Raw genomic sequence first — 14,955 nt, forward strand, 5'->3', positions numbered from 1 at the left:
CCTATGTTTGTTTAAAATTGTATATGAGTCGTTTTGTGTTGAAAGAAGATTTTGTATTATTATTAAATTATTTGTTCAATTTGATCTTATGTAAATATCTCCTACAATTTCAATGTTTCACATTAAAAGATCCAGAGTATAAATTTGTGTTAGCGATGAAAGATTCATAATAATATAAAAGTTTCTGCAAATTGCACAGCAATTAAATTATGAATCCAAGCAATATTTTATAAAATTAATACATTTATATTTCTGTTGCATATTATGCGATAATACGCTTCACTAGAAGCATAGAAATAATAAGACAAAAGGCAAAAGGAAAGTACTTAAATAGAGCTAAAACTGAATAAGAAAAATTGTGACCAGCTGGGTAACGTGCATTAATATTTTAAGTACTTGTAATACCAGTTGTGTAAATAACTCTTTCGGCACCCCTGTTCAAATTTGTATTCTCATCGACGGTAGTGATCGGTTGGCTCATGGCTGGTGGAGGCATGGCGAAAATGGGTTGTTGATTCGTTGAATTATTTTGCGGACCACCCTGTGGTTGTGCTGTAATCGCATCGTCATCACTCTCCTCTTCCTGTAAAACAACAATCAGTAAGAAATATTTATTCTTCTATAGCAATCATAATTTCCACTAGTAGACCTATATACAGGTGGTCCACATAAAACATTAGAAGCCGGTTTTTCGAAAACTGTAATTGACATCGACTAATTTTCTTTTTAATTTCAATGGTACGAAAAGGCTGATTATTATTTGAAGAACAACAGATTTTTCCGAGAAGATTGCCAATATATTAAGGGGACATTGTTTTTTTCTCATTTCTTTAAATGAAATGCAATAATAATTTCTGTCCATTCAGATAGCTCTTAAGGAATTAGATAACGTTTACTTGAAGTATTTTTCATTATTCTGCGTAATTAAAGAGTTATAACGGATGGAAGATCTAAAGGAGGACAACGCGGAGGCATCGAAGCGTAATTTAAACTTAAGTAGACTTATTCCGAGATAAAATTCATTTCATTAAGTGTTCGAAATAAAAGTGACAGTTCACTTTTAAACATTTATAAGTTATAAGTATAATATTTATCACAAAAGAAGATATAAAGAGAAGAATATAATATGCTTGTAAAACCATAACTGCAACAATATTCTCAGATGTACGAAATAATGTCATACGAAGAATAAATAAATCTTTAGAAGTGAACGATCATCATTTCGATCATTTAATAAAATAAATTTTACTTCTTCCCGTTATAGCTCTTTAATTATACAGAATAACAAAAATGCTTCAAGTAAATTTATTCAGTTTCATAAGAACTATCTAAATAGATAGAAACTAATATCGCATTTCATTTAAAAAAAAAGTGAAGGTGTCTTCCCTTAGTACACTAGCAGTCATCTCAGAAAAATCTCTTGTTCACCAAGTAATAATCAACCCTTTCGTATCATTGAAATTAAAAAGAAAATTAATCGACATCAGCTATGATTTCCAAAAAAACGATTGCAACACTTTATGTGGACCATCCTATATATACGTCAAGACGGATTAAACTATATGTCTTTCTTATATTCAACAGTCCGCGAACTATTTTTAAAAGGAATTGCACTAGTTAATTCTGTTAATAAAATCTTGGTATTTTCGTACTGCTCAGTATCTCAAAACTCGATTACATTGAAACCACCTACACAGGTTTTACAGTCCAGAATTCATCAATATCAGTCTTGGCTAACAGTAGTATTAATCAGTACAATATTGCAGTAATATTAAAACCGTGTGTTAAAAGGTATTAACGGACGATATACATAGTCGTACAATGTTCATGGTGGTTATTCTAACTGTTACTTAGTATGTTAAATCATAATTTGTGCTAGAGTCAGAAACTTGTTCAGTTCGATGGATTTGAGCAGATTCTTTGTGGTCTCGGACAACTGATAACGAGTACCGCTTATACTTGATGGACCATCTAATTCTGACTGGCACTGCATAAGTCTCTCTCTTATTGAGAGTCACGATCTGATTAAGGTTTAGATAAGTGACTCTAACAGGTGATCTTCTAACTTTGATTATAAACTCTAACTCGAAACTATCTTGCTAATCTCAGCCCCCCTCTCCAAGAATCGTCCTCCTAATTGAGAATTTTTAAGATTACTGATTAACCTGTGTTCCGAAAAACAATAATTAATCACCCTTTATGGAGAGGAGGTAAAGCGATCTCAGGAATTATGGAAGTAGTTTTCCCAACACTGTGAAATTTCTTCCCATTCCCAGCAATTGGTACCTGTGCATTGACGTCGACCGAGATCCCAATAACTATATATATATATATATATAACTATAGAATAATTATATATATCCTAATAAGCTATAAATACTATGAAATGGCATCACGAAGAAAATGGGAACAAATTGAAATGAGTTCTGAAGGAAATCGTGCCTTCTGGAAGATTTTGTATTTGAATTTTCCATGTATATGGAACTTAAAAATTAAATACCACATCGATATTTATTTCTAGCAATCAATTAATATTTTGGCCTCTTTTTTAACTTGTATCTCTCCCTGTTTAACACGTTCGTCGCCCAACGTGATTCGGTTAAGTTTCCTGCGAGGCCCAAATCCGACCGCCAGTACGCAGAATGTAAATAGAGCGACAAGCAGGAATTCATCGTTTATCGCCTTCGATTCATTGTTTATCGCCTTCGATTCATTGTTAAGAAAAGATTATTTATTTCTGAAATGGAGAAAGCGATAAGCTTTCCAGTTAGAGTATTCCGAGGGATTTCATGGCAGACATCTCAGATCTTTCATTTAGTCGAGAAGCATACTTATGAGACGTACATCAGTGATTTTTTTCATCCTCAAAATGTTCGGTAAACAGCGTGAAAATATATTTGAAAGTGAGGAGAGTAGCGATGACGGAGTCTATAACTATTGTTCGAAGTGCCCAAAATCACCCCAAATGTGTTTGGAATGTTTTAACGAATAAATTAATAAAAAGTATGGTATAGTGTGTTTTTAATATTTTTATGTTGTATATCCTACATGTAATATCGTATATTTAATTAACTCAAACAAGAAAAGCGTCACCATACTTTGGTGACGGGGTCCCCACGGAAGTATACCCGTCGCATAGATATGTGCGACGTGGCGACGAACGTGTTAATATACATATATAGCTACTGCTGTACCTAACAATTGCATTTTTTTCGTACACCTAGATGTTAAAACGCTATTTTACTACTTTAAACTTCCGCTAGGGCGGATTTGACGAACACGCTATCATTGTACAGAGCAGTCAAGACGCGAATGTATACTTCATCGCGGATAGAGCGTAAAATTTGAAGCGTAACTTTGTTATGTCGTGTAAATTAGCAATTTCTTATTCAAATAGTTATTCGCACAATCGTTATGACATAAACAAAACAATTAAAAAAAAAAAAAGGATGTCGAAAATCTTGGAACAAAACAAGCTATGCTCTGCTTAATCAAAGTTGTGAATTGATACAAAATTTGAACGAGTGACTAAAGTCACTGGTAGAATACAGCGAGCGTGTGATAATTGGTGACTATAGCTAACGTTAAGAACGAAAGGATTAAAACTGCTGATTGTGAGTTGATATCACGATACCCAGTTTGTCACGTATAAGACCTCGTCTACAGGCATGCTCCGAGATAAATAAAGGCCGCTTTACGCTCTAAGACACTCATGACTAATTAAATACAGTAAATCTATGTATTAAGATGAGAAGTTAATAACAATTTATTTGAAGCTGTCGCTATGGTTTTACGCCGAATATCAAATTTCAATTTGTTCAGGCCGCAGTAGGTTTTCATAGAAAATTGTCACTATTTGCAAAATTTTTCCTTTAAGACACAAAAATTGAATATGCATTATACTTTCTTTAATTAGAAATCATATATAGATATAAATGATATTTCCTATCGTTAAAAACTATGTATAACGTGCAACATGACTCGATCAAACTATGCTATTTTAAAATTTAAACGTTTATAACTTATGAGGAAATAATCACAAAAACTGTTTTAGATAAAACGATTGACATTTTGAATTGATTGGCACTTAATGTAAATTAGCGAGTCATTTATTTCACTTACAATTAGATTCTAATTAAAACTCTTTATATGGATCCCTGTTTCATTTTCTACGAGAAATAATCAGAAATCATCTTGGATTACAGATTAAGACTTAGACAATGTAAATTAAAATCGGTTATCTGCTTTACTATCCGGCTTTCATTCTATTGAAATATTTTTAGTTACGTAAATCAACAATCTCTAATGTGATAAAAAAAGTTAAAACAGATCTTGTTGCAATTTAACAGTTTCCTTAATTAATGGAGAAATCGTCTACGTAATATTTAACCCCGTACGGAATATAAGAATTTATCTAGCGTCTACGTAGATAAATTGTAAGGAATTTCGGAATTGCAAAAACAGAAAGAAGATGTATCGAAAATGTAGCTAATGTGAAATGAAATACATTGTGTAGAAACGTTAATTTCCCCTCGATTTCGATGATTTTTGGATTAGTTGTAGAAATCGGTATTTTGAATAATATTTTTCCTATATATATATTTGAAATATTTGCGATAAACTGTCAGTATCACTACAGTGGATTTTGCCTATAATTGTGCACTTCTGGCAACGTATGCGTCAATGTTGGTTGCCGGCGGTCGGCCGATTTTATCTTCTGTTTCTAAGCAAAGGTTAGGCAAAGGTTACAATTAAAAGTAAATATCAATGTATTGGGTTTAGGTTAGGGGTTAGGCAGTCGAAGAAATCTAACTCAAACCTAAACTCAATATATTGATGATATTCACTCTTAATTGAATTATAACGCACATTTTTTGCAGTCTCACATATGTGGTTGGGGCTTTTAAGCTTTCCCGACTCTGGTTTGTAAACAGAAGACAAGTGGTCGGTAGCCAGCAACTAACTGATACATACGCTGCCACAAACGCACATCTAGGCAAAAGTACATCGTAACTGTGCCAGCAGTTTCTCTTGGAAACTAAACGAGTTATACATATATATATACACCCCTTATACGTATAGGAAAAAGTTGTTCAAAATGTTGAGTTTTACAACATATTCAAAAATCATTGAAATCGTAGGGTAATTAACATTTTTATAGTTTCATCTATAAACAAAAAGAGTACAGAATATAGCAATCATTTATACAAACATCACTGGAACTTTGATATAATTAAATAAATTATATTATTACGAGAAAGTAATCTAATTGCAAAAGTATTAAAGTTCATTTATTACGAAATTATGATCAATTATTAAAATGTTACATAAAAAACCAGCTTTTGTAAAGCGAAATGCCTGATGTTTTAGAATTTCTTTATTGATATTAGTCTATATTTTAAAGTCAGTTCAAATAAAAAAGCACTCATATTAGTCACAAACTCTGTTTATCAAACTCAAAGCATCATGTTTCCCTTTAGTTAATGTATACAAACCTGCAATTCTCGTTCTGTATATTCCGGTATGGAGACCAGAAAAAAAAAAAAATGATGGAAGAAGAAACGAAAATGTTCAAGAAGCTGGTATGAAAATGATCGAGAAACGAACAATATGTATTCTGTATGTAAATGTTTGTCTCAATGGTTCTCATTTCCTCCTGTTATAATACATAATATATATATATATATTTTTTCTTTTTATGATGTAATCTTATTTCTACTTTATAAATCCTAGTATAAGTCACTAGAAATTAAAAGTTAGTATAAAAACATATCAATGTACTAAATGAAACTGTAAATATTGTGTTTTCGTAACGAACTCACAATTTTTAAATTTCGTAATTATATGCAAATATAAAATGAAAAACATATAATTCTGTATCATGAGACAAAAACAGTTTGCACGATTGAAATTAATTAAAAAATAACATTTAACAAGCATAAACGATTATTAACGATTAATGAAGGACAAAACTTATGTTCGCTATTAAACAATTCTAATATTTCATAATTATCAACAAGATTTCGCAACATTTGTCGCAACTAAAACAAAATTCAGTCACATTTCTTAAATAAAATTAGAGGACTAAGAACCACTGATACTGGAAAAAACTTACCTTAACCAGGCCTCTGGGCTGATTCATCACGACATTTGCCTCTGGGTTCTGGTTCCGCTACAATACAACAACAACGTAAACAAAACCGCTAATCTATCGTATTCTAAAAAAAAAAGGCAGACGTAAAAAGTGCATGCTAGGCTAAATTAGAAAGATTTCACAAATTACAGATCGATGATGTATGACAAACATGAAATGACTGATCAAGGAAATAATCAATTACATTAAAAGTGCACTGAATTGTCGAGAAATAAAGAAAAAGAAATATTACTTTCTTGTCCTCGTAAATCTGTAAAACCAGTGTTAATAAGAAGATGTAATTTTTGAAAATTAAACAAGTGCAACATTTCTGAAACGAAGCACGATTTCTTAATTTCGGCAGGAGGATGAAACGATATTTTAATTTGGATATATGTAATAAAACTTCTCGTCTTATTATAATTTCTATACCCTTCCTAAAATGAAAAGCATATAATCAATTATAGGTGTGTATGTATTTATAAAATAGCCTTGATCTCACAAGAATCGGTTGCGATCTTGACGAGTGTTTTTTGAATATTGCTAATATATATATATTCAAATATTAACAAATAACCAAGTACTTTTATGCTGTTGTATTTTTATACAAAGTAATTTTAAGAACTGAAAATTAAAAAATTTTTAATTCTTACAATAATTAATGAAACACTAAAATATTAATAAATCCATCGCAAAACTTTATAATACTACATAATTTTACAATTATCATAAGTATGATAGTAATATATATTCAAACATTATAGTAACCCTCTGATAAATATCACAAATTTTCGTAAAAATTACAAATTCGAAACTTCTGTCTTTCTTGTCTCTCTTTCATAAGCTTCGTTTCTTGCTAACTTCTAGGTTTGAGATTCTATCTTGTAAAAATAAAAGATATTTTATAATACATTATTTTAAATAAAAGTTAAAGATTAAATTTAATGATTCAATGATAATATTATAGTTGGAATATTGTATGTATTTAATAAAATATATATCATTATATGGCTAATCTGAAAATAAACCGTGACTTTAATTTGTAGTAATAAAACGTATGCATTAAAAATTGTTATGCTCTACTTTAAAAGAACAATCAATAACAATTCCTGAATGTTACATGCTCTTATAAGTTATAAGTAATGTCGCTTTTTTGGTTCAGAAAGATTAAGTACGAACATCACTTGCTAAAAGTATGAAAAAAGATAATAACTACTAAGAATGTTTCCATATTACACGAAAAATTAATTAGGAGCGAAAGAAATATAGCTAACACATTTTCTATATACTCTATCATTCGAAAGAAGGATTCGATAACAGCGGTTTAAATTACATTAAAGAATATTGAAATATTTATACTCTAGATATCAAAACAGGAAATGGAAAAGTAAAGAAAATTAGCTACATTCAAACTTTTAATGAAAGATTATATACTATAGTATACCAGGTATAGTATAGTATCCGCACAACTAAAACAAGTCATCTTTTCTGATTGTAAAATAAAAACTGTCAGAATAAAATATGAATGATTTATATTTTGAGAACTACATTTTTTCTGCAAATGTAACTATACATGTATGTTTTACTGTTGTACCATTCCTTTAAGGGGGTGTTCTGAATTAGAATGTTCTAAAACAGCGCCTTATATAATTTTTTTTAGAAGGGAGAGAAAGAAATGAAGTTATTGAATTTTGACGTATAGTTTTATATATGTCGGAGATAAAAGGACACCAAACCTCCCGTTGGAATTCCTTGGAAAACCCCCAATACTGTAGCCTTTACAAAATAACCCAAACACAATTTGTTACGCCGTATGAAGCGGCCAACAAGTCAGCCCTTGTTACCTGACTGTCAACTGCCCTCATACCGTCATTCTGACCTTCTACAGACCCAAGGACCCACCATATACTCTAACGATAGTTTAATGGTAGGGTCCCAAAAAGTACTTTACGTTTACTATTCACCACGACCTGGCATTTATTACAATTACGGAGAAAGCGGGTATCTGCCATACGGAAAGAGCGGATGTGTATACAAAGGAAAAAGGGATTTCATCCCAAAAAACAATATCATCCACTACCTAAGACGGTAGAAAGTCTCCTACTCCTGAGATGGCGAAAGAACGAACTGTGAGTCGAGTCTAGGCCAGTCTGTGCCACACATCTCCCGGGTTACTTTGGCTCTTCAAGCCCTCGCGACAGTCAAGTCAACTGTTCGTACGACAATCGGGCATTCATACTAACTCCACGTTCCGTGTTAATAATCGAATTCACCGACTTCGCTTGTGTGTGAGAGTGTGTATCCATATAAAATTAAAATAGATATATATATATATATATATTAATAAAACTGTAGACTACAGTTTTATTCCAACTGAACTACCCCTATTATCCCAAAAGAAATACGGGGATCGACCTGCTAGTGGTGTTGATTGATACAATCGTAACGGGAATTTACGACTCCTGTTGACGCGCCTCCTCGCGAACGCGTCTCCCCGCGACTGGCCGAATTTACACAATTGTTCGAGACTTGAGATAATGAACTTAGGCTCGAGGCGACAACTAGTCGCCGAACGTAGCCGCGGTCACGGGACGAACGTTTCATTTAACAGAGGTATAAAATTGCATAGCTCTCCTTCAAAGAATTAGCCGTACCGACACTTAACAGTAAACATTCCAACGGCCCCGTGGCTCGTCACACACAGACCCTATTCTTCAGGCAAGATTTTTTTTTTATTTTTTTATTGGCTATTTGTTTAAATTTTTACAATTTGTCCAGAAGGACATTTGGTAAAATATTATAGCTTAGTTATCCCCAGTTGGGTTCCACCTTCCAGGTTGCCTATTGCATCTCTATTGCGAGGTCTGCGGGATGCTTCTTCTTCAGTCTTCTTTCTATTATGGTTTTATTTGTTTCAGCAACCAGCTGGTTTGGGTGTGCTGCAAGTCTTTCTTTATACTTTTTTGCGTATCTAGCGATTTCCTCTTTGACTGTTGGAATTTTTAGATCTTTTCGTAGGTCTTCATTTCTGACGTACCATGGAGCGTTAACTATTGTCCTTAAAATTTTTGCTTTTCAGGCAAGATGATCGCCAAATGTCGATGCATCATTCACAGTACATGTTCAACTAGCCCGAGGACCCGTTATAAATCTTAGGATTTAGTTAACTAAGCTCCTTCAAACGGACAAACAATCTTTGTCCTAACAGTCGTTAAATGTATCACCTACTACGGGAAAATACGGGAAATCTGCTTTTCTCACGAACGACGCTTCCCGCTAGCAACTTTCTCTCAAGGGCGGCTAGCACCCTTCTCTAACCACCAACATAGAAATTAACCAATTAACAGCAACGTCCATTTCCCTCACTTTCCGAACGAGGGTTGTCCTCGACGAATCCGATGATCTCGTGCCCTTAGGCACACCCCATCATAGTTTTCCTCTGCAGCGTCATCGTGACGGAAAGTCATTCCCTTTCTTGCAGTCTCGTTAGTCAGTTATCTAGTGTCTGTACGATCGGTGAATAATCCACGTTTCAATAAAGAGTTAGTCAAGCAATCCTTGTATCGCGAGAAGTAAGTCGAGTCCGACTTAGACTTTGGAGCAAAGTACATCTGTTATCCCGTTGACTGCGGATTCGTTATCGAACCTAAGGTTATTGTCATTAGTGTCTAATTACCGCGGCCACTTGCCAATATTGCCAATATACTTGTAACATATATACTTGTATTAATAAACGCTAACTCGATTGTGTGACAACGTTGAATAATTCCGGTGAAGATTCATTACACGCCTCTAACCCAAGTCTTAACGATAACCTGACATATATATTTAACGAACACAAAAAAATTTTTTTTTTGAATAAAAAAGAAATTATAACAAATTTCTAAGCCTATTTCATGGGCTGCAGTTTTCAATCGGTGGGAAAGATCCACCTTGTATCTCGATGAACTAAAAAAAAGGCAGAACATAGTGTGAAATTAAAAATTTTGGCGGGTTTAAAGAGAAAATGTGTTTTATAAAAAGAAAAAATAAACTTTAAGGTGCTACAAAAATTATTTAAATAAACTTTTTGACGAACTTGTTTAGTTCATCGACAAGAAAAATATATAATAATTTAATCCTTGTTTGGTTTTTTGTTTCAGTCAAGAATTACAAGGTGGATCTTTCCCGCCGATTGAAAACTGCAGTCCATGAAATAGGCTTAGAAATTTGTTATAATTTCTTTTTTATTCAAAAAAAATTTTTTTGTGTTCGTTAAATATATATAAAACCATACCTCAAAATTCAATAACTTCATTTCTTTCTCTCCCTCCTAAAAAAAATCACAAAAAGACGCTGTTTTAGAACATTCTAATTCAGGACATCCCCCTTAAATCGAAATTCGCTGACGTTTTAATTAGATGTGCTGGGTTGTTCCAAAAGTTCCTTTCGTTTTATAAGGAAATAGATGCACAAAATTTTTGGTTTTATATTATTTTATTGAATTGTTCTATTGGGACAAAATAGATCATACATAATTGGATAAAATAATATACTTTAGTAAACGTATTTAATTAAAATATCTCACAAAAACACCTAATCACTTTACCAACCTATTCTAACATTTCTTTGCAAGATGACGATGTAATTTAATCTATATAAAAAAAGATATATCATACGCCCCTTAGCAAAGAAAAGGCACAGTTATGTAATGCATAAGCTATGTAGATATCCAATTTTCATACTTCTAATTATCAAAATAAAATAATGAAGCTTTTTGCCAAGCATTAGTAATGAATACTATACAATAATAAGCTTCAATCTAAAGAATTATAATATCTAATCTCGTGCAAGATTAAAAACCATGCAAAATTTTTCTGAAAACTGGATAAGAAACAATGAATATATTTCAACAGAGGCTTATACTATACTAGTAAATAACTAATATAAATTTGTACTAAACTAATACGAATTATAACTAATACTAATAATTAAACAAATCACATGCAAGAATGCTGGGATCATTTGGCTCAACAGTCAAAAAATCCTTTTCATAGAAATCCACTAAATTCTTGTCATCTACTACCAATCTTCATATTGCAAAATTTTCTTATCTAAGAAAAGCTTTCATGAAAAAAAAGCCAGTTTAAAACGACATTACTTATCCCATAATTTAATAATACATTATACATTATGATGTATAATAATAAATTTATCTTCATAGTTTTTAAAAAATTTCATACGTTTCATTTTTAGAATTGTATCTACAAGAATATCAAAAATAAATTTTGTTTAAATACTGTAAATTATTGAAAAAAGATGTAAGTAATACTAAATCACCCTAACATTTTGTAGAATAATCTTTGCATCTCTTTAACTTATATCACTATATTTATATTATTATATGAGAGATATTTAGTGCAATTGTAAATTGTGTGCCATAAAATAATGTAATTTACTTTGTAATTAAGGATAAAAATCATAAAGCTCTAAAAATCATTTTTAGAAACTTTTATGCAAACTTACATATAGAGTAAGCTTATCTTATAAATTTACCTTCTTATTAATGAACCTTCTCCTGAATGAATCTTCTCAAACTAATATTCTATGCTTAAATTATATTGTGATATATAAGTATATGATTTCTACTAGATTATCACAGATTTAAGAGGGCTAAGATAACTAAAGAGCCAAAAAATGCACCTGTCCTTGAGTTTTCTTAAAATAAATATGATCAAAAATTTTTAACATGTATTTACAAGGGTATACTTAAATCTAAGTAAAATCTATTAATGATACGAACATCATTAAAAAACATTGAGAATGGTTGAAGAATTATATGTTGCACCATTAAATTGAAACGAAATAATCAATTGATTTCCAGATGGAACATACTCTACATCAAAGATTAAATAACTATTCAATATTAGACACAGAATAATTGTAAGAAATATCCATTTAATGCGACCGTCAAAAATAATATTTCATTGTTTTTAATAATATGAAAAATTGGTTAAAGGACTAATATGATAGTTAGCTATAAACTATACAGAGAGGAATATTGTAAATATTATCTCCTTATTGTTCTTAGAGTTCAAGAATCGGTTAACATTTATTACATACTTGGCTTTGATCAATTTAAAAATATAAGAATGTTTGCTTATAAATATTATACAACAACAGGTTGACAATTATTCCTTGGGTAGAACGTTTCCAGGTTTAAAATAAATATTATTTTCTAAATGGCACGTATTATACTGTTCTTAACTCCAATAAAATAGTGACATAAATCTTAGAAGTCTTAGAATTAAATATTTAGTAATCAAGATTTAATATTTTTATACAATATATTAGGTTGTCCGAAAAGTTTCTTTCGTTCTATAAGAAAATAATGGATGCATAATGCTTTTGGTTCTATATTAATTTATTGAATTATGTACGAATATAATAATAAAAATATAACGAAATGGATCATACATAATTTAATAAAATAATATAAAACAGAAATTGTTGTTCATCTGTTATCACCTTATGAAACGAAAGAAATTTTTCGGACAACCTAATAAATTTTTATAGAGTAAAGATATTACTACCATATTACTATCATACCATTACTCCATAAAACTATTTAATTCTCATAAAAAAACATTTTCATACAGTTTTAATTATACAGATATTATATGATAGATATTTCAAATGATAATTTTAAAAGAGTTAATGATAAATTTAAAATAGACAACTATTTAAAAATATTAATAAATTAATAATATTTTCTCTTGATCATTCATTGATCGAATTTCTAGATTAATTAATAAATTGTTGTTCGTATATGATGAAAATCCTTGCATATATCTACAATCAGGATTTGAACATCATGTACCTATATGAATTGTCATTGTATTTTTTTTTTCTTTCTTGTAATAATACAAAGTATTTAGGGAAAAAACTCAGAATTATTTTTAAGTTTAACACATTCACTACATACATTTTTAATCCGAATCGACATTTGGTTTTAGAATTTACAAGGCAAGACCGAATGGGTCATACAATCAGGATGATGATAATTTCACGTGGAAAAATAAGTCGAAAATACAAAATAAAATTGTTTCATATAATGTTTCATCTTCGAGAAACTAAAGATTGGAAATTTATCAAGAATACTTGAACTTAATTAAGTACCGACTAGTAAACGATCAGCGTTATTCTACATGCAAAAGTAAGTTGAAAATATAAAATGAAAATGTTTATGGCATCATTTTCAAGAGAATAAAAATTGAGAACATATTTAGTTAAGAACTGATCTAATTACACCTGCATAATAGATTTCCAAATTTATTTTTCTCAAAAACAAATCGTTTTATGAAAAAATTCTATTCTATATTTAGACTTATTTTTTTCACGTTGAATCAGTCCCTACACGGTTGTCCCGTTCGACTTCACCTTGTAAATTTACAATCAGAAAAACTATAAAACTTTAAAAAAATTACATTCAGAATTTAATATAACATAAAAACTAATAATAATTTTTGAAATAAATATGTTAATGATTCTTCTTATGAAAACGGCAAACTTTAGTATTTTTTAACTTAACATCTCTCCAAAATAAATACATTTGTTTGTTAGAATAAGCTTTAGATAGTTTTATGAAAAACGTAAAAAATGATAATATTATTGTTTAAGCGAGATGAAAAAATTTGACAGCAAGGGATATAATTTTAAAGTCGCGTTTATATCAATCACATAAATACATACTCCGCCTTCCTTCAGTAATTTTTGCAATATTGTATGTAAAGAGGAAACTAATAAATCAAACTGAAATGAACACATACTCATAGTGAGCAAACGAGCTTATTCAAAATTATCTATATATTATCTCAATATTTTCTTACTATATATGTATACACATAATTCATATATGATTAATAAGTATATTAAAATTTGGCAGATTATTTTCTAAAAGAAGTTCAATGACATGAAGTAATAAACAGATTGGAAAAGACAAAAGAAAAGAATTACTATTAATAATCAAACTAAAAATATTCAGAATACATACATAGTGCATATTTTTCTTTGTTCGCCTTCTCAAAGAAATTCTTAAATAAAATATTTTTCGTCATAATTCAAATTGTGCAGAATAAGAAAGAGTGCATCAACTAAATGTTATTTATGTTGTTGATAAAAGTATTTTAAATAAAATTGTCCCTTTAATACCAAAAAATTTATTCATGATTGTTCGGTTTCATTTAATCAAAAAAGTAAAAAAAGAAAAAAGAAAGATAAAAGAAAGAAAAAAAGAAAGATGAAATCAGTACCTGCAAGAATTTTTAGAAAATTATGTAATATTTTATTTAATCCCTCCCCTGTATGAATATTTAGTCACCAAGGATAGTTCTACAAATGTACACTATCATGCATAAGTATTTGGACACTTGATGCAATCCAAACAAAAGATTTATATTTTTATTATACTTTCAGATTTCATGTTTATACAGAATGTCACATCAAAGATGAAATATGATCAATAAAAACTAATCTTTTCTAGAATGCTTGGTGATAATAACAAAATAATTTTACGATACTTCTATTTATCATATACGCATTTTCGTTATTTTTTTATAGATATATACATATGTCTAGCCACTAAAGTCTCGAACATTGGCATCATTCGGCGACAAATTATCATGACTAGGACTTGATTTTAAATACAGATACAGTCCGTTATCTTGCCAGCGTAGGAAAAAATCATAAAAATCTCGCATATACGTTAGTAAAAGTGTAATTCAAAAAAGATCATAAATAAAAAATTTATTAATAAATTAATATATTATCTCATAGATATTTGA

General features: G+C 30.2%; 1 protein-coding gene and 1 long non-coding RNA gene across 3 annotated transcripts in view; one reads left to right on the forward strand and one right to left on the reverse strand.

Annotated features, from left to right (window-relative positions):
• LOC139996178 (dnaJ homolog subfamily C member 5) overlaps positions 1–14,955 on the reverse strand; it is a 34,323-nt gene that overhangs the window by 16,011 nt on the left and 3,357 nt on the right. Inside the window, exons 5-6 of one of the 2 annotated variants that reach the window (XM_072020347.1) lie at positions 6,116–6,172; positions 406–583 (exon numbers count right to left, since the gene is read on the reverse strand). In XM_072020347.1, the coding sequence (XP_071876448.1) occupies positions 406–583; positions 6,116–6,172 (235 nt within the window). The remainder of the gene's footprint in view (positions 1–405; positions 584–6,115; positions 6,173–14,955) is intronic. The other variant, XM_072020348.1, reaches the window with a different exon arrangement.
• On the forward strand, positions 5,066–5,628 carry LOC139996180 (uncharacterized). The gene is made up of 2 exons (XR_011802160.1): positions 5,066–5,260; positions 5,481–5,628. It is a non-coding gene; the product is annotated as an uncharacterized lncRNA (long non-coding RNA).

Source organism: Bombus fervidus, chromosome 17 (genome assembly GCF_041682495.2).
Source record: "Bombus fervidus isolate BK054 chromosome 17, iyBomFerv1, whole genome shotgun sequence".
Lineage (NCBI taxonomy): Eukaryota > Metazoa > Arthropoda > Insecta > Hymenoptera > Apidae > Bombus > Bombus fervidus.